Source organism: Eschrichtius robustus, chromosome 3 (assembly GCF_028021215.1).
Source record: "Eschrichtius robustus isolate mEscRob2 chromosome 3, mEscRob2.pri, whole genome shotgun sequence".
Classification (NCBI taxonomy): Eukaryota; Metazoa; Chordata; class Mammalia; order Artiodactyla; family Eschrichtiidae; genus Eschrichtius; species Eschrichtius robustus.
The window spans coordinates 9667881-9687797 of NC_090826.1; the positions used below are offsets into that span (position 1 = coordinate 9667881).

At 53.7% G+C, this 19917-nt stretch overlaps 1 protein-coding gene across 1 annotated transcript in view; it reads left to right on the plus strand.

Annotated features, from left to right (window-relative positions):
- The window catches only part of TNFRSF1B (TNF receptor superfamily member 1B), a 36142-nt gene extending 18891 nt beyond the window's left edge, over positions 1–17251 (plus strand). The window contains exons 2-10 of the mRNA XM_068538908.1: positions 76–175; positions 1905–2033; positions 2503–2652; positions 3068–3161; positions 3591–3820; positions 4369–4446; positions 5026–5060; positions 10434–10641; positions 14790–17251. Coding sequence (XP_068395009.1) covers positions 76–175; positions 1905–2033; positions 2503–2652; positions 3068–3161; positions 3591–3820; positions 4369–4446; positions 5026–5060; positions 10434–10641; positions 14790–15070 — 1305 coding nt within the window. The 3' untranslated portion in view covers positions 15071–17251. The remainder of the gene's footprint in view (positions 1–75; positions 176–1904; positions 2034–2502; positions 2653–3067; positions 3162–3590; positions 3821–4368; positions 4447–5025; positions 5061–10433; positions 10642–14789) is intronic.
- The last annotated feature ends 2666 nt before the right edge of the window (positions 17252–19917 follow it).

Genomic DNA, 19917 nt, shown 5'->3' on the forward strand with positions numbered 1-19917 from the left:
GGGGATCTGGGCGTACAGCGTAGCAGGATCCACGGGTGGCCATGCTAATGGCTGTCCTCCCCTTCCCCATTCCAGGCTGTGTTTATCCCCTATGTCCCGGAGCCCGGAAGCTCGTGCCGGCTGCAAGAATACTACGACACAAAGGTCCAGATGTGCTGCAACAAGTGTCCACCAGGTGAGGGCAGCCACTGGGGCCCTTGCCCTCAGCCTGGCTGGGTCCCTGTGGGCCGGTGCCTTGAAGGGAGTGGGTGTGTTATGGGGGTTAGTGGGTCAAGGTCATGGCCCTGGACTCTTACTGAGCTCCCACCGGTTCCATGAATCGACCCCCTGCTCCCTCTTGCTTCTGGGCCTTTGCACATGCTCTTCTCTCTGCTTGGTGCACTTCCCAACTCCTTTCCCCTGGTCCACTCCTGCTTATCACTTAGGCCTCTGATGTCTCCCTCCTCCAGGAAGCCTGCCAGCACTGCCTGGCCAGATCTGACTCCTCCTCTGCACTCCCACTGGCCCTTGGCATCCGCCATGGCAGCAGCTCTTTTGACATTGTGTGATCCTGGCCTGGATCTCTTTTGTTGCCCCCACTGTGTGCTCCTCAGAACAGGGACTGTGGCTTGTTCTCTGCTGAATCCCCAGCACTCGGCACAATACCTGGCACATAGCAGGTGCTCAGTGCATATTTGACTGAATCAGTGACTGCTACCCATTTCACAGATGGTGGATCTGAGGCCTAATCCCAGTTGGGAGAGGCAGGTGGCCCAACACCTGGTGCTGTCCATCCATTCATTTGTTTATAATTTATTCCTATAATGTTTATAAAGCATTTGCTAAGTGTCAGGCACTGTTCTGAGTGCTGGGAATACAACAGAGAGCAGGGCAGACAAAATCCTCGCCCTCGTGGATTTTGCATTCTAACAGAGGCCTAGACAAATAAACCAGTAGAAGAAATAGACATATGGTCTGTGAAGGAAACAAGGCAGGGGAAGGCAGACAGAGACAGAGTAGGACATGCTGTTCTATATGGGGTGGTCATGGAAGGCCTTTCTGAGGAGCTGACACGTGGGCAGAGACATGCAGAAGGTGAGGGAGTGAGTTATGTAAACATACGGGGGGGGGGGACAGCATGTGCAACGGCCCTGAGGTGTTAGCTTCTTTGGTGAACGTGGAGAACAGCGTGTGTCCTAGAGTGAGTAAGCTGGGACCATGGTAAGGAGTTTAGATTTTATTCTGCAGGATCCAGAAAGGCACTGAAGAGCTTTGAGCCTGAGATGTGGGCAGGCACATATGTACCTGTCATCTCCAATGGCCATTTTAAGAGACCCCAGGGGAAGTGACTCTTATTTCTTCTGTTAACCGGTAGGGTCTCTGTAAGAAGTTACTAGATTAGCACAGCAGTGAAGGTGGCAGGATAAGAATGGGGACAGGCACTCAGAAGAGAAGCTTCTTAAAGGTTTGCCTGGGTGTTCTCCCACCCCCTGGCACACCGTCTCTGGAGGCCTTCAGGAGTCCCATGGCCTCATCCTTGATGGGATACCAGGGATGACTACTACTGCCTTTTTTACCTTTCCCAGCTGGAGAATTTCAGCCAACTATAAAGAAGAAAGGAACCGGCAAACCAGTTCTAACTAAAGTGTTATTGACTAATAATAGGCGGTTCCAATGGTGGAATTCCAGGCACCTGAAAAGAGCAGAGAGGAAGATATTTTATGAGCACTACGGGGTTCAAAGATGGCGTGACAGCTGGTACATATTAGATGGGAAATGATGCAGAGTCGAAACTCCATCAAAGAGCCTTCCCAGCCAGGCCTCACAACTCTGGGGCTCTGGAGGACAAAGGATGAGCCCAGGGTCCCGGCAGAACACCCCAGCCCTCCCCTCCTCCGCTGAGACTCCTGGCCTTGCTTTCTCAGGCTACCACGTACACTCCTTATGCAACAAGACCTCAGACACCGTGTGTGACTCCTGCAAGAGCAGCACATACACCCAGCTCTGGAACTTGGTCCCCGCGTGCTTTAGCTGTAACTCCCGCTGCAGCTCTGGTGAGTCGGCCCAGAGTGAGGGCAAGTCCTGGGCATCCTCCCCTGGCCACCATGCACTCCGGCCCCTTTGCCTGGGAGCTGGCTGGGATTATCCCAGACCTTTGTTTTCATGCCCCAGGGCACAGGTACAGCTCTTTACTTTTTATCAGCGGCATTGTCATCCTCTGTCTCACCGAATCCTCTTTAATAGCCCCTTGGGGCAGGCAGGCCAAGGCAGCAGTGGGAAAGTGGTGCCCGTTTTTAGAGTTGAGGACATTATGCTTGGGAAAGCAGGCATGCTCGTTCATGCTGCGATGGAGACTCTGTGTCCAGCAGTCTCTTGGCCCCGTCCTGAGGGCGGTTCAGCCGTCTGCTGGAGATCAGAGCTGTCTGGGGGTGGTGGGGCTGGGTGGGAAGACAGAGTGGGCGTGGCAGTGGGTGGGGCTGGTGGAGGCAGGAGTGACCCTCGGCTGTCTTCTCGCTCCTCTAGACCAGTTGGAAACTCAAGCCTGCACAACAAAACAGAACCGCATCTGCACCTGCAAGCCGGGCTGGTACTGCACCCTGGGAAGACAGGAGGGGTGCCGGCTGTGCGTGCCACTGCGCAAATGTGGCCCTGGCTTCGGCGTGGCCAGACCGGGTATGGGGCCAGGGCCAGAGGTCCTTGGGGACCCCCTTGGGCCTCTCCTTCCTTGGAACGTCGTCAGTGGTGGCCAGGTGCCTGGTACCCATCTGTCCAACCATCCCGATTCATTCTTCCCTCCAGCACTCCTGACCAGGCACCTCCTGTGTGCTAGGCCCTGGGGATCCAGAGGTGGATCAAATTAAGCCCCAGCCTACTGGAAAATCAGGTGGTGCCCCAGGAAGACACAGTCACTAGAATTAGTTAAGGACAGACCGCCCAGGTGTGTGTGTGTTTGTGTTAAAGGGGAGAGGTGCAGACCGAATTCCTCAGGCCCCTCATTCTTCCCCGAGGTCTCCAGTTCCCCTAGGGCCAAGGCGCACCTGTTCCATGGAATATCTGAGTTGGTGACAGTTTCTGATTTTTCTTGAAGGAACTGCAACATCAAATGTGGCGTGCGCTCCCTGTGCCCCAGGGACGTTCTCCGACACAACGTCATCCACGGACACTTGCAGGCCCCACCGGATGTGAGTGGCTGAATCCTCTGCTTCTGAAGGAACAAGGAGGGGCTGTCCCTGGGCTATCATGAGGCCTAGAGCACAGAACAGTGTGCCGCGGTGGCCGGAATCCCCCCAGTTACTCCCTCGGGTTGAGGCATTGCCGAGCCCTGTTCAGTGCCAGGACTGGTTTATCTGACAGTGGGTGGGTCCCTGAACAGGCAGCATGGTGAACAAGAGTTTTTGCCCTGGAAGTCAAGACTGGGTGGGGAGCATGGGGAAAGGTGGGGTGGGGACATAGGGGACATAAGTCTTGAAAGAGGGTGTGGCACACGAACCCCGCTCCCCTAACCCAGTTGCTGGGCCCCTTGCACACTGGCCCAGCTACCACGAGTGAGCACGGCTGCCCTGAGCCTTTCAGTCCCCTGCTGCCCCTGACCAAGCCTCCTCCTCCCCCAGCTGTAGCTCGGTGGCCGTCCGTGGCACCTCAGAGATGGATGCAGTCTGCACGTCTGTGCTCCCCACCCTGAAAGGGACCCCGGGCCCAGCCCTCACAAGATCCCAACACGTGGAGCCGACTCCAGGGCCCAGCACGGCTCCAAGCACCTCCGTCCGGCTCACGATGGTCCCAGGTCCTCCAAGTTACCCAGTTGAAGGGCGCAACACAGCAAACATCTCTTTTCCCATTGGTAAGTCACGAGGGGGCCCGTTCATCCTTCCTCCCTCTCTTCCTCCCTCCCTCCCTCCTGTCTTAGAGTCTTACCAAGAGCTTGTTATGGGCTAGACCCTGTACGCCATCCTGGGATGTAGGTAGCGTTGAGACTTGCCTTCTTCCAAGACTTACTAATGCCCATAAGAATTATTGGGTGGGGAGAGGTAGGGTCAACGTTTTATGTGACAGTGGAGATGGTCTTCTGGTTGCCGTTTCTGACGAACCCATTAGGCTTTGACAGTGGGCTGGGCCAGGTCACCTCATGGGCTTCCCTTCTGGGGTTAGGACTACATCAGGCCTGAGGGCTCAAACTCATGGCCCTTGGGCTGAGCGTGGCCTACAGACACGTTTCGTTTGGTGCACGGATTTTGGTTTGTTTTGTAATCAAATTTGAGAGCCTCTGCACTGGCTTGCCCCTCGCCTGCGATGACCCCAGTCATCTTTGGTTGTCAGCTGACCTGCCTGGTCCCTGGTACATTTGAGTTTGCTTTTTGCAGCTGTTTTGAACTTCTCTTTTCGTTCTAGGACTGATTGTAGGTGTGACAGCGTTGGGTCTGCTGATAATAGTCCTGGTGAACTGTGTCATCATGACCCAGAAAAAAAGTAAGATTCCATCCTTCCTTCCTTCATCCGTCTATTTACACATCTGTTCAGGAAGCTTTTCTGGGGCACCCCTCTGAGTCCAGCACTGGGCACAGCCTTATGGATCAGACAGAGCTGGGTATGGCAGTCCCTGTTCTTAGGAGCTTAGAGCCTGGGGCGGAAGGCACTTCCACTAACTTATCTACTAAAAGGCAAGATGCCCTCAGGGCTATCCAAGAGGGTAGGAGTCCAGGATTCTTGTCTGGGAATCCTGGGGGTTCAGGCCTTCTGGAGCAGGTGGCATCTGAGCTGGGCAAGATTTTGATGGAGACATGAGTGCAGGAAAGAAAGGGCATGCAAAGCAGGGGGCATGGTATGAGCAAAGGGGGCAGGCTGAAGAATGGTTGTGGGGGTGTTGAGGGCTGGCTGGAGAGTTGGGTATGGGGGCTTCTGTGTACCTTGTCTGATAGGTAATTGCTCCCCCCAGGGCTGGGCCTACTCCGACTGCTTCTGCTTGGGCCCCGTGACCCCTCCTAGTTAGAACAGATGTGACCTGAGGAAGTCACTCTCTCTGACTTGTCCCCTCTCTCCTCTTTGCAGAGAAGCCCTTCTGCCTGCACGGAGACGCCAAGGTGGTGAGTGCCCCTCTGCCTTCCCCCTCCTCCTCCCCTTGTCTTCTTCCTGCTGGGCTGGGTTGTCCCACGGGAAGCAGTGAATTCTCTAGGTTGGTCTGTCCAGCGTCAGGCAGTGTGCAGAGCCCTGGGAGGCTGAGAAAAGGCCAGCCAGGGTCTGTCGCTGGGGCTAGTAAAGGTGACTTGAGTGTGAAAGGCCACATCAGGGAGCAGAGGGGTTAGTGGTGTCAGTGGCAAGCGTGTGGTCATGGACCCATGGTGTGACCTTGGACTGACATGAAATTGCTCATGGCTGTTTCCTCACCGTTAAATGGGGACAGTGTCTCAGCCAGCTTGCAGGGCTGTGCCTTTCACCCAGCTGGCAACAGTTCTCAGCATCTCCATCATGTTTACAAAGCACTTCCTCATGGAGCAGTGGTTTTCAAACTGTGTGCTAGGGTACCCAAGTGTTCCACAGAGGGTCCTGCCTCGGGGGTCATCTCTGGGGTTGAGGTTAAGACTAGGGGTCTGGGCCTGGGTCCTCCCCCAACTTCACCCTCTGATCATTTTTATGAAGTAGGGTCTGTGCAGGATTTTTGCTAGAAACAGAACACCAACATAGTATTTCATCATTTCTCCATCAGGAAGGCATTTGGCTGCAAGTAACCAAAACCATTAGGGTGACTTAAAAGGGCGTTATATTCTGTCACACCACAAAGTTGAGGGGTTGATGGCTGCTGGAGCGGTTTGGTTGCATCCTTCTGTGAAGCCAGCAGGACCCCAGGCTCTGCCATCTTTGGTGTGTTGGCTTTTGTTCTCTTGCTTGTGGCCTGTGTCATAAGATGATGATCACCACTGCATATGTGACCTCCAGATTTGAGGCAGGAAAAAGAGGGGAAATGGCCAGGACAGCCATGGTGCCTTTTACAGGAAATCAGACACTTTCCTAGAAGCCCTGGGTAGACTTCTCCTTTTGTCTCATTGGCCAGATGGTATCATGTGACAACCCCTAGCTGCAAGGGAGGCTGCAAAAGGGGGTGCTTTGCTTTCCTAGCCTTTATGGTAGAGGAGAACCAGGGAGAGGGCTTGGAAATGGGTGTGGGGTGAGCCAGTACATGGTGTCTGCTGCAGCCCTGCACCAGGTAGGCAGGGCAGGTTTTTATATCCAGTTCTACAGATGAGGAAACAAGAGTCCAAGGAGTTCCCTCCATGTCCCCCATCCTGCTGGGGCAGGGTTTCTCAACCCTGCCTGCTAATTCTTTGTCATGAGGGGCTGTCCTGTGCATTGTAGTCTGCTCAGCAATATCGCTGGCCTCTCCCCACTAGATGCCAGTAGCACTGCCTCCCAGGAGTGAGAACCAAAATGTCTCCAGACATTGCCAAAGGGCCCCCGGAGGACAGGATCACCCCCGGTTGCAAACCACTGTGCTAGGGTAAAGCTCAGTCCTGGTGGCCCAGTGCCTGAGGTTTACACAGGGTTTTGGACTTGGTAGGGACCAGACTGATTTCATCTCCTGATTGTCCTGACAAGAAAAGAGGTACAGAGAGGGGAAATGACTTGCCCAAGGTCACACAGCAATATGTCTCTGGACTCCTGGCCCAGTGCTCTTTGACCTGCCCTACGGTATTTCAGCAGACAGAAACACTGGTTTGGGAGTTCAAACTATTTCCCATTTCCCCAGTGTGTGAATGCCACTCCTTCCTTTTTCTGGCTTCAGTTCAGTGACACTGACAGTTGCTGCCTGGTGGTCCATAGAGCAAGTGCGCTCTCTAAGCTCCACCCCGGCACCCAGCTGCCACTTTCTCTTTGCTGACTGAGTGTTTCCCAATACTGAGTGCAGTAAAGCTGTCTCAGCTGTGGCCTGGAGCCCCCGCTTCCCCTTTTCCTTCACTGAGTTTCGTGTTCACTGAATGTGAGCGACTCCACTGCTGTTTGTTGAGTGCTGTTGCATGTAGAGCCCAGGGATGTGCTGGTAACTGGCCCTCCAGGTGGGAAAAAAAACCCCAAAACCCTGATTTGTGGAGTTCACTCATTTCTGTGTTATAAACGCTCCCACCATGGCCAATTTCAAGCTACTTACTGAATGTGGAGCCGGGAAGAAACACGCACAAGTCTGAGCTGGTTCCAGCGCCCCACTGGCTGAGCCCCGGGCCAGGCCCTGCATCCTCACACGCCCCCTGTGAGGTACACAGTGTCGTCATCCCTATTTCACAGATGAAGAAACTGAGACTCAGGGAGGTTCAGGTACCTGTGTAAGGTTAGGCCACTTGGCGAGTGGCAGAGCCCAGGTTCGAAACTCAGTCTGAATCTGCAGGGCTTGTCTTTACCCACCGTCCTGTTCGCCCACTGCAGATGTTCAGAATTGTTCCAGGCACCCCCATCCCCAGCAGGGACTGCCCTCAGAGGTTGGTCCCCTTCCCAGGTGCCCTTCAGTCCCTGGGCTCCCAGCCCTGCCCTCACCCCCATGCTCAGCCTGCGCCCCACTCCGTTCCTCAGCCGGCTGGCAGTGGTCCTGCTAACAGCGGCCTAGTATAATGCTCCTGGCCCAGGTCACTGGGGTTGAAAGCACAGTGACTCAGCACTTCCCTGTCCCTCCTTGTAACGCCAAGGCACGGCAGGACGGTGGCTTCCCTTTGTTCAGAAAAGGCCAGCGTAACCACACGTGTGAGCTCGCCCACAATCACAGCCACAGACACACTCACGCAGGCTCTCGTTTCATAAAGAGGGAGAATGTTCATGGGGGCCAGGCATAGTACTGAGCGTTGTTCAGTCTCACAGCCATGCTGTGACACAGGCAGTATGATTATTGCCCCAGTTTTACAGCCCAGGGATCTTGGACCCAGAGAAGTTAAGTACCTTTCCCAAGGTCGCACAGCGAATGGGTGGCCTGAGACACAGACTTAGGAGTGCCTCTCTTCACCACCTCCAACGCACAAGCTCATTGCACCATTCACAGACATGCACACATGCTCCCTCACACAGAGACACACGTGTGTGCACACTTCAGACACCCTAACACCTATACATACAGGTGTATGAATCTCAGGAACACACGCTCACATATGCAGACAGACACAGGCTCAGGCAGCGGCTTTGCCAGGGTCTCTGCTTCTGCCCATGGCGGGGCCAGGCTGGGAGGTGAGGAGGGCTGGCTGGGATCCTGTTTGTTCAGTGAGTCCGCTCAGGGCTTCCCCTTCCTGGGGTCCCAGCCCAAGGAACAGGACTCAATACATCTGCCCCACTCAGAGCCTTCCTGAACTTTGCGACTCATGGCTTTTGGGGGAGGGAGGCAAGCTGTGACCTTTGGAGGTTTCTGTTCTGCCCGGCCCTAACCACCAGCAGAAAAGTGGGACGCAGGCTGAAAAGCCCCTTCTCTGGGGGGTGTGAAGAATGACATTTGGATGTTCCCCCTCCCCCTCCCTCTCCCCTGCCTGTCCAGGCTCCGAGCAGGGCTGGGGGTGGGGTCCAATACCAAGGTCAGACCATCTGAGCGAAGGTTCAGCATGAACTTGAAATGCCCTCCATTCCTCCAAAGCTGGGGGTGGTGAACCAAGGAGGTGGGACTGAGTGGGAAGCACGCAGCTCTGGTACACTGAGCCAGAGTGTACACTGAGCCACGGACCCGCTGTGTGTTACTGAGCAGGGGACTCACCCTCTCTGGGCCTCCGTGGCCTCACGGGGACTGCTTGCAAAGGATCCTCCTGGCCTGGAGTGAGAGTCTGTGAGCTGACCTCGGGATATGCAAGACTCAGGCAGGGCTGGGGGCTGCGGGGATTGGCACCTGTGTCCTTCCTGTGTTCTCCACCTGTGACCTCAACTCCCTGACCCTGCTAGACTGCATCCCTCCAGCACTTCTCGCCTCAGTTCTCATTCTACCCTGGACCCTCTCGTCCTGGGCAGGCCAGAGCAGTGGATGAGAATGTGGCCCCTCTGTCTTGTTTCTGGAATCCAGTGATTGCCCAGAACCCCAAGGCAAGGGCTTGTGCACCTGTTCAGTTGGTGCGGACAGGCAACCGCCTTGGAGTGAAATTTCCAGGGGTTCCCAGCACGGGTGTCGAAATGGGGCACCTTGTCTTGAGCCTCTGGGGCTGAAACCCCAAACACCCAGGAAAGGTGTGTAGGTTTTAGCCCAGATGCACCACGTCCTAACTCTGTGACCTTGGGCAAGTAACTCAACCTCTCTGGATCTCGGTTTCCGCATCTGCAAAGCGAGGATGACACTGGGCTGTTGGAAGGATCAGTATAGATAGTGTCTGGAGAGGCTTCAGCACAGTGCTTGGCATTGGATGGATTCAAGCGTCAGCTAATATTTTATTATTACTGTTGCTGGGATTTGTGTTTTATGAGAAAAAGATGGAGAGTCACAGAGCAGCTTGGGGAATGGAATCTGGAAAGTGTTGCCGAGACGGCAGGGCTGAGGGTCCTAAATGAGAGAACTGTCTACACTGGATTGACTGATTGAACACAAGGGCGAGCAGACGTTTTCTGTAAAGGTCCAGACAGTCAATATTGTAGGCTTTTTGGGTCATCTGGTTTCTGTCATATCTCCTCAATCCTGCCATTGCAGTGGGAAAGCAGCCACAGACACAACATAAACAAATGGGCGTGGCTGTGTGCCAATAAAACTGTATTTATGGACACTGACATTTGAACTTCACATAACTTCGTGTCGCAAGATATTAGTCTTTAAATATTTTTTTCAACCATTTAAAAATGTAAAAATTATCCTTAGCTCGCAGCCTGTACGGAAACAGTGGCAGGCTGGACTTGGTCTGTGGCAGTAGTTTGCTGAGCCGTGATTTAACAAACCCTTGACCAGCGCTTACGATAGAACAGGCACTGTTTTGAGCACTTCACAAAAACTCAGCCATTTAATCTTCACAGTAACCCTAGGAGGTAGGTTGTTATTCTTTCCTTCATAGATGGAAAAACAGAGGCACAGAGAGGTTAAGTAACTTGTCCAAGGTTGCAGAGCTAGTGAGTGATGGAGTCATGATTTGCACGCATGTGGTCTGGTTCCAGAGTCCATGCCCTTGGCTGCTAGGCTGAGCCGCATCGCCCCGTGCTGATGGGGTGACCTCAGGAAAGTCACTCTCCTTCTCTGGGCCTCTGCTTCCTTATGCAAAATGAGGGTGAAAATCCTGCCTCACCTCTAAGACTGTTTGGTGAACAGGGCCACATGGCCCCTGCCCTCTTAGGGCTCACACTCCAGCAGGGCAGCGATGCTAATCACAGAAGCCACAGAGAATCACACGTCCTAAAAGTGCTGTGTGTGGAGAGCATGTGCAGAAGTGCTGTGTAAACTGTGAAGTGCTGATGGTGGTGAGAGGGAAGAGGGGGCGAGGAGCCGGCTGATGGGCTGACTGCCCTCCCTCCTCCCTCGTCTCCCCATCCAGCCGCATCTGCCAGCTGACAAGGCTCGAAGTGCCCCAGGCCTCGAGCAGCAGCACCTGCTGACCACGGCGCCAAGCTCCAGCAGCAGTTCCCTGGAGAGTGCGGCCAGCGCCACGGACAGGAGGGCGCCCTCCAGGCCCCAGCTGCAGGCGCCGGGCGTGGAGAAGGCCGGCGGGTCTGGGGAGGCCCCGGCCAGCTGTGGGAGCTCAGGTAAGAGGCGGGAGCCCCCCTGGCTTCCTCCCCCACCCCCCACCCCAGTGTGTGTCTTCCTCATTTCTGCCTGAGCTGTCTCTTCCTGGGCCTCCCCTGCAGGATGAGGCCTGAGCTCCTAGCAGGACACTGGAAGCTCTGCACCACCAGCCTGGGCCTCCCTCCAGCCTCCTGCCCTCTGCCCCCTCAGGTGCAGCTGAGCCACAAGCTTCTTTCTGTTCTTGGAACCCCCAAGTCCCTCCCACCTTTGCCCTGTGGGTTCTTGCGCCAGGAACACCCTTCCTTCTAGACCATCTCAGCTTATCCTTTGCGTCCCCAGTATCCAGGCAGGGAGTTTTCCTATATATTATAATACATATAATATGTAAAATAGCGTATAACAATGTTATATTATATAAATTTTATATATCAATATATGAATAATACATTGATATTATATTAATGCTATATATGATATATGTAGCATAAAATATATTATATATTAATATTGTATATATATAAATGTTATATTAATATATTAACTTATACATTAATGTTATATATAATATATATAGCATATAACATATTATATGTTAATATTATATGTCATAATTATATATTTATTGTATATTATGTATGTTGTTATACATTATATTGTTATATATTGTATTAGATAATATATTATTTTATTATTAATATATTATTAGAGTGTATATTATAATTATATTGTAATTATATATTATATTATTTTTATAATATTAATACCTATTATATTTCCTCATCCTATCAGATGAGGAAACTGAGTCTCAGAGAGGTTAAACTGCTTATTCAAGGGCACAGCTGGTAAACGGAAGAGCCAGGAATCGCCCCTGGGCTCTCAGGGTCCAGAGTCGGCCTGGAAAGCTGAATGAGTAAATGATGTCCCTGGGACTTCACTCACTGTGCCTGTAGTCCGGTCCCTTTGGGCCTGAGGCATCAGGACTGCGGATCCCACGTGGGGTCTGGAGAAGCCCATGTCCTGTTTACACAGTCTGCATTTAGCCCTGGACCTGGTCTGTGACCAGCGTCACCCCTGCTGGGCATCTGCAGTGCCCACATTGGAGGAGGTCCCTGCGGGGGTCCCCCAGAAAGCCTGGGGCTTCCTCGGGCATGTTTTGTAGTGAGAGGCCAAGCCCGCTGGCCTGCATCTCCCCCTCTCACCTGGCAGTGCTGGCTGGCGGGTCAAGGAATGACCGTGGCCTTGGTTCGTTCCCAGATGCCCTCCCAGCCGCTCTGGTGCCGTGAGACTCTGGGTAGGCTCCTTAACCCCACCAAGCCTCAGTTTCCTGTCCTAGAGATGAGCATGGCAGCTCCTTGGCAGGGCTGCGACAGCATTCACTACCTGCCTCCTGACTCAGGCAGTGGGCTGGGGCGTCCCACTTCTAGTTTCCCATCATCACCCACCCTCATCAGTGTGCTGTCTTGTCAGTGCCCCCCACCCCAGTCTGAGAGCTCCCCAAGGAAGGGACTGGGTCAGTGCCTGGAACATAGCAGGTGGCCCTAAACGTTTGTCGAATGAATAAATGAGATCCAAATATAAAGCTCTTGGTCTTCTTCTACCTCTTAGATTCATCTTTCCACTTTCTTTGTGACACCTCCTCCACACGCATCCTGGTGTGGCTTCCTCCTTGGGGAGCCCGGACCGTGTCTGCCCACCCCTCCTGCCCGCTGTCTCTTTTCTGTTCCTTCCGCGCCTGTCTGTCTGGCCTCTGCTCTCCCCTCCTCTCCGTCCCACCCGAGCACCTCTCCCCACTGTGCGAATGGGTAAACCTCAGGTCTGTGACCCCTCCTGGTCCCCCGTCTGCCCCCGCAATGTCTCGTTCACAGTGTGCACGGCCTTGGTGATTCTGGGTGACATTTGGTTGCTGTGGAGGCACAGGGTGGAAAGTTCCTTCCGGCCCCATGATTTCAGCACCCCACCTCCACCCAGCCTGTTTGGGGCTGTTCTGAGCAGAGCAGCTCGCCAGCTCCATCCTCCTCCCGGGCTTCCCTGGAGTCTGGAAACAAACGAGACTGGAAAACAAACAGCCAGTCCTCCCGGCAACCCTTGGACACTCAGGTCGCCATAGTAACAGCAGCAGCAACCATCCTTTTTGAGGGGCTATTCTGTGTCCGGCCCTTACATTGATCTCCTCAGCTTATCCACCATTTAGTCGCTCGCTAGTTAGGAAACTCAGATGCCCACAGGGCTGGGAGGGGAGGCGGGGCTGAACCTGTGCCCTGAAGCCCTTGCTGCCAGTCGCATTCAGGTCTGTGGTTCCTGCATAGCCCGCTCTCCCCCATCTGGCTCCCAAGGGAAGCTCTAAATCCAGATTTTTAAAATGTAAACTCCTGAATTTTAAATGTTGGCAGCCAATTCACTTAAAAACACTACCACCACCAAGAACAGAACACACCTGCGGGCTGGATTTTATTCATTCACATGTGTCCCTGTTATAGGCACTAGGGCCACGGCAGGGAACAGTCAGAAAGGCCCCACCCTTCTGGACTCAGGGCCTGGTAGGGGAGAACCCAATGAGGGACTCCAGAAATGGATTGCACAGTGGGCGGAGCTAGGGGCTCTGGAGATTATGGCAGAGGGAGGGACACAGGGAGTGATGGATGGGCGCGAGTGAACCTCCTTTAGAGAGGGAAGCCACGGAGGCTTCTTGGAGGAGGTGGCCTCCAGGCTGAGGCCCAAGTAAAGGAAGGAGCGAGCTATGGGAATAGGGAAGAATGTTCCAGGCTGAGGGAGCAGCATGTTGCAAAGGCCCTGAGGCTTGGAGGGCTCAAGGAGCTGCAGGGAGGTGAGTATGGCTGGAGAGAACCCAGCCAGGATCTCAGAGCAGCAGGAGATGGGGTGGGGAGAAGGCAGGCACCAGGTTGTGCAGGGCCTCATAGGCCGTGGTGAGAACTGTGTTTGGAGCAGCCAAGAGAATGATCTGGCTCTGGGGCTGCTGGTGGAGAACAGACTGCAGAGGGGCCAGGTAGAAGCCAGGAGACAGGTGGAGACTGCACTAGTCCAGGGAGTGGATGGAGGTACAGGCGGTATGCAGGAGGTGGTGAACTTGAAGGCGGACCAGGTAGGAATTGCTGGTGCATTGGATGTGGGGTGTGAGAGAAAGATGGGTCCCAGGCTTTGGGACTGAGCATCTGGGTGGATGGCAGGCGTGTGAACTGAGATGGGAGGAGCAGTTTGGACGGGAGATGGGGGTGGAATCAAGTTGAGGTACAGAAGACCTGGTAGGATATATGGGCCCAGTGTGAACCCCTGCTTCACTGAGCCTGTCACCCCGTCTCTAGGAGCCATGCAGGCTCCGGAGATATGGCAGTGAACAGGGCAGAGTCATCCTTGCCTCAAGGGGATGGAAAGGGTCATTAGACCCATTTCACAGCTGAGCAAATGGAAGCTCCAAGAGTTTAAGTGACTTGGCCAAGTTTATGGAGGCAGAGCAGGGATCCAAACCCAGGATTGTCAGGCTGCGGAGCTCCGGGCATCCCAGCCTCAGTGATGAGGACAAACTATGCCCCCACCACACCCCATCCTGGAATCCCAGATTTATGAAATCTTAGAGGCAGCTCTATGTGGAAGGAAAAGATTTGCTGTGGCTGAAGACAAGTTCAGGGTCAATGTTTAATTTCCATAAAGGAGCAATTTCCAAGCCCTTTGGTGTTGGTTCCTTGGCATAGAGATGACGGGCCAGTGACAGGGGTCTCGCCTTTTCATAGCTGGTGTGGCCAGGGCTGCTGATGCCTTGCTGCAGTTTCGGGAAGGTAATTCACCTTTACTGCTTCACCAGTACCCTGTGATGTATCCTTCCTGTCCTGGCTCACTTCTCCGGTTCTTTGTGGGCAGTGTGTTTTGTTCTTGGAACACCTTCACTTGCTTTATATAGTTGTCTCCTCTCATCTATGGGGGGACTTGGGTGGAGTATTCTTACTGGACAGGTGAAGACACTGAGGCACACAAAGGTTTACGGGACTTGCCCAAGATTACCCAGCAAAGCGGAGCTAGAACAAGGGCCTCTTGGCTCCTGGCCCAGTGCTCTTTCCCCGCATGTCTTAATCTGCCTCTCGGGCAGGAGGCAGGCTGTGAAGACACCCCCCACTCCAAGGCCCCAGCTGACCACTTTCTCCTGTCTTGTGTTTAGCAGAGGCATCGTCTGGCGGCCACGGGACCCAGGTCAATGTCACCTGCATCGTCAACGTTTGCAGCAGCTCTGACCACAGCTCTCAATGCCCCTCCCAGGCCAGCTCCACGAGGGACACAGACACCAGCCCCTCCGGCTCCCCGAAAGATGAGCAGGTCCCCTTCTCCAAGGAGGAATGCCCTTTCCAGTCCCAGCCGGGGGCTCCAGAGACTCTGCTGCAGAGCCCAGAGGAGAAGCCCCTGCCCCTCGGTGTGCCTGATGCCGGGATGAAGCCCAGCTAACCAGTCTGGCGTGGGCTGTGTCACAGCCAGGGTGGGACCAACCCCTGGTCTTTCTAGGCCCCTCCCCCGCAGGACTCTGACTCTTTCTGGGCCAAATTCCTTTAGCGGCTTCCACGGCCTCAGCCTTCCTCTCACCTGCAGGCAGAACGAGGCAGGGAGAGTCATGGTGTGTCCTGTCATGGTGTGTGTCTCTCTTGAAAGGCTGGTGGACACGGAGGTGCTGGGCAGCCTGGGACAAATCCCCTGCCCCTCTGAGAGCTGCCCCCTCCAGCCGGTCCTGCATGCTTGGTTCCTGGAGCCCTTGTCATTTTTGGTTTTTATTTTTCTTTTAACCCCTGGGCTCTACCCGGCTCTGGCTTCCTGCTGGGGAGGAGGGATGCTGCATGCATCATCCTTGGAGAAGGGGCAGTGGGGAAAGAGCAGGGCTGTAGCCTGAATGTGAGACTGCAGGATGGTCCCAGTGGGGGTAGTAGGGGTGGGTGTCATCAATCAGATGGTTCTGTGCAGGGAGCGGGTGGCAACCCCTGTAGGGGACAGGAGTCCCCCAGGTTAGCTCAGGACTTTTGGAAGCACCACCTCCAAATCCACTCCTGCTAGCTCCATCTTGTACCACGGGGTGAAAACCAGATGCCCAGAGCGCCCAGGCGGGCAGCCTGAATGAGGGCTGTGACCTGGTTAAGATGGCAAAGCTCTAACCGGAAATCTTCTAGTTTTAACATGTGGCAATTAAAAAAAATATCCAGTTTAAACATGCGGCAATTAAAAAACAAAAAAACAAAAAAACCCATTAGGTACCTTGGGGATAAACAAGCCAACAGTGTTAACAAAGCCAAACTCAGAGTTTGTATCCTCTGCCTTTGACCTTCACTCCCATTTACCCCCAGTTTGAGCTTCCCCTCCCCCACTGTCTGGTGTGGAGCTCCAAGGCCACACCTTTTCCTATCAGGGAATTTCAGGAACTGGAGATGACTGAGGCCCTGCAGCCATCTCCTCCTACCTCAGCCTGGACCTTCCTCCTTTGCCTCCCAAGGGGGTGCTCCTGTTTCTCCCAACCCCCTCCCACTGTTCTTGGAGTCCCAGGTCCCAGTGGAGCCTCGGAGCCACTTTGGTACAGTGGCCGCCGAGATCCTGAGTGGTCGTGAGATGCTGAGAGCCAGTCCTGTGTCTGCGTGTCTGTGTTGTGTGTTGTGGTTCTGTGTAGCCCATGTTGTCAGATCAAATGGCCTGCCAGAAGCAGCCGAAGCTTACACTTTTGCCGAGGGATTCTTCCCCATTAAGGAGTCAGCCCACTCCCCCCAAACGCATGCCCAGGCCCTGTAGACAGTGGACAAGTGTGGCCTTAACCGGACTCTGGAAGGAAGGGGGATGGGGGCCTCCTTGAGAAGACTGTTGGGTCCCTGATACTTGGATCCCTTGTTGAAAAATTCCACTGGACTTGAACTCGGCAGCTGAACTTTTGGAGGGTAGGAGAAGCCCAGCCACTACCATGGAGTGAAGAAAGGCTTCCCACTCTGGAATCAAGACGTCCCTCTGCCTGGGCTGGCCAAGGTCTCCAACCTCATTGGACCCTTTACGGCCGTGGAGCACTTCTGCCCCCTGGTGGACTGTCCTGGGAGGACCTCGGGCCTCATTGTCATCACCCCAGCAGAACAGGGATGAATTGGAAGGAGACTCTTTCTGCGTGTGGCCTCATTTTGTTACCAGAATTGCCACCAGACCCTTGGTCAAAACCCACCAACCCCTCCCTTGAACAGGAACTAACATATGCCTTTAAGTCGCAGGGTCTGGACACAAAGAAGCTATAGGAAGAGGGAAACAAAAACTGGATAGGACCAGCTGAAACCAAGATGGCGATGAATCTGACCTCTAGGAGACCCTGAGTCTCATTCTACACTGATTTTACTACATTAGCTACTAAATGACACACCTACAATGGCTGTGACCGGAAGTCACTGACCAAAAAAGGACAGAAAAGGGATGGCACCCCATTTCTAGGAAAACCCTGCCTCTTTCCCAGAAAAGTAATGCATTTGCCTCCCCATCATTCGTCTCACTCTAACCCCCATTGTCCTTACTCCTTAAAAGCAAATCCCTCTCACCATGAAGGCGAGAAGTGCATTTGTGAACTAAGTTCCTGCTTCTCCATTCCCTGGCCATTGAATAAATCGCGCGCTGCTCTAATCTCAGCTTCGGTTTTGTTTTTGGCTGTGCGAACCCGAATGGAAAAAGAACCTTCCCTGCCAAGGCAGGGGGCCTCAGCCAGGCTAGGGCCTAAGTGGGGGGTCCATTCGACCTAATTTGGTAACAGTTTTCCAGCTTGTGGGCTTGTGTTGATCCCAAGACAAGGAGAGTTTTCACTCTATGTATCCCAGACAGCATTCCTGCTTATAAATAAACCTTTCGTTTGTTTTACACATTGACTGCCTGGCTCTGTCTTCAGGTCTGAGCTGGGGTATGTCCATGGTCCTAGTGCCTGACACCAGTGTGAGGGGGAGAATGGCTCATGGCCACTGGAGTCTGACAAGTCCAGGCCGTGGCGGGACCCCAGAAGCACCCGCATTACAGCTGAGAGCCGGGCTGTGCCCTCGGGCCTGTGAACAGTGGGAAGGCAGCTCTTTGTCCAGAGCCACCCAGCTGGCCTCCAAAGATGCCCTCATCACATGCCCCGTCCATCACCTTGGTCTCCTGGGCCCTCTCTTAGGGTTGCGGTGGTCTCTGCAGGTCTGCTTGCTCATGTGCTGCCCCTCCTCACTCAGGGGAGCAAGACTGGCCTCCAGGAGGCCCCAATCTCGGAGACACCTATGAGGCCCATCACTGCGTGCTCAGACTGTAAGCAGGTAAGTTAGGGGGTCCTTGGAGAAAGAGAACCAGGGATGGCTTTCTTTTTTTTTTTTTAATTAATTAATGAATTAATTTTTGGCTGCGTTGGGTCTTCGTTGCTGCATGTGGGCTTTCTCTAGTTGTGGCGAGCGGGGGCTACTCCTCATTGCGGTGCGCAGGCTTCTCATTGCGGTGGCTTCACTTTGTTGAGGAACACGGGCTCTAGACACGTGGGCTTCAGTAGTTGTGGCACGCAGGCTCTAGAGCGCAGGCTCAGTAGTTGTGGCGCACGGGCTTAGCTGCTCCGCGGCATGTGGGATCTTCCCGGACCAAGGCTCGAACCCGTGTCCCCTGCATTGGCAGGCGGATTCTTTTTTTTTTTTTTTTTATATGTTTATTATTCCAAGAGACATTCCCCTTTTCTTTCTTTTCAATGAAACTCTGAGATTTTTTATGGTGGCAAGGTGTGTATAGCTGGGTCTATGCCTAAATTTTTTTTTAAAATTTATTTATTTATGGCTGTGTCGGGTCTTCGTTTCTGTGCGAGGGCCCTCTCCAGTTGTGGCAAGCGGGGGCCACTCTTCATCGCGGTGGGCGGGCCTCTCACTATCGCGGCCTCTCTTGTTGCGGAGCACAGGCTCCGGACGCGCAGGCTCAGCAATTGTGGCTCACGGGCCCAGTTGCTCCGCGGCATGTGGGATCTTCCCAGACCAGGGCTCGAACCCGTGTCCTCTGCACCGGCAGGCAGACTCTGAACCACTGCGCCACCAGGGAAGCCCGGCAGGGGGATTCTTAACCACTGTGCCACCAGGGAAGTCCGGGATGGCTTTCTTGACAGAAGAGAAGCCATTTTTGGCTTAAGCTGTTTTGTGACCTGAACCTGGCCACAATGCTTGCCCTTGAACAGGTCTCAGTAATCAATGATCTTGAGCAAAGGAATGAAGAAACAAACAACAGTCGGGCAAGAGAAGTAACAATAGCAAAGATGATGTATCAGTTGTAAAGACTCCCAGTTCTGTTTCAATGGTGAAGATTAGCCTGATGCAATCAACCACCAGATCAACTGGGACCTGAGGGATGAGGATGTTGACCTTTTCTGACCCTCGTGACTTCAATCAACTAAAGCTTGGACTCTGCCTGCTGCCCAAGCCCCTTCATGTATATGCATGTACACTTAACTTAAAACTTCCCCAATTTTGCTGTTCGGGAAGACATTGCTTTGGGAGAGATCCCTGGTGTGCTCCTGACTTAACTGCAAGTAATCATAAATCCTTCCTTCTCTTGATCTTCGGCTTGTTCAACACCCACCAAGAGGCAAACCCAGTTTTTGCGTAACAAGATGAGCACAGCGGCTCTGGGAGCAGAGGAAGACCCCAGCCACAGCCAGGGGATCAGGGGAAGGGTTCTGGAGGTGACCTCTAACCTGTTCCTAAGGCATGAGCAGGAGTTCTCCAGAATAAAGGATTGGGAGGAGGTTGCAGGCAAAGGGGTTTCCTCATGTCAAGGCCTGAACGGGAGAGAGACCCTGGCCCCTGAATTCACTCAGACTCCTTCCCTGTTTTCTGTCACTCCCTCACCGGACCCATCTTTACTCTTGGTGATTTCCCGGACCTCCTCTTGATGCCAAAAACTCAGCCTCTGTGCACCGGTGCCAAATCGAGTCTCGGAGACAGAGTTTTGGGTGAAGTAGAAAAGAATAGCTTTATTGCTTTGCCAGGGAAAGGGGGACATAGTGGGCCTGTGCCCTCAAAAACTGTGTGTCCCTACCTGGTGTGGGGAGGGGGATTTGGTGAGGAGTTTTACAGCAATGGTTTAAGGGTGGGGTTGCCAAACCATGACCTTCTCTGGAATGAAGAATGCTTCATCAAGCAGTTAACACCTTCCATTTGTTGGAGGTTTTAGTTCTGCAGAAGAGCTCAAAGCTATTGCTATGTGTATCCCTTTAGGTGGAACCAGGACCCTGCCCCAAGGCTGCACTAGTGTTTCTTGACTGCTCCTCCCTTGTCTCTGCATCCCCTCCCTTCCCT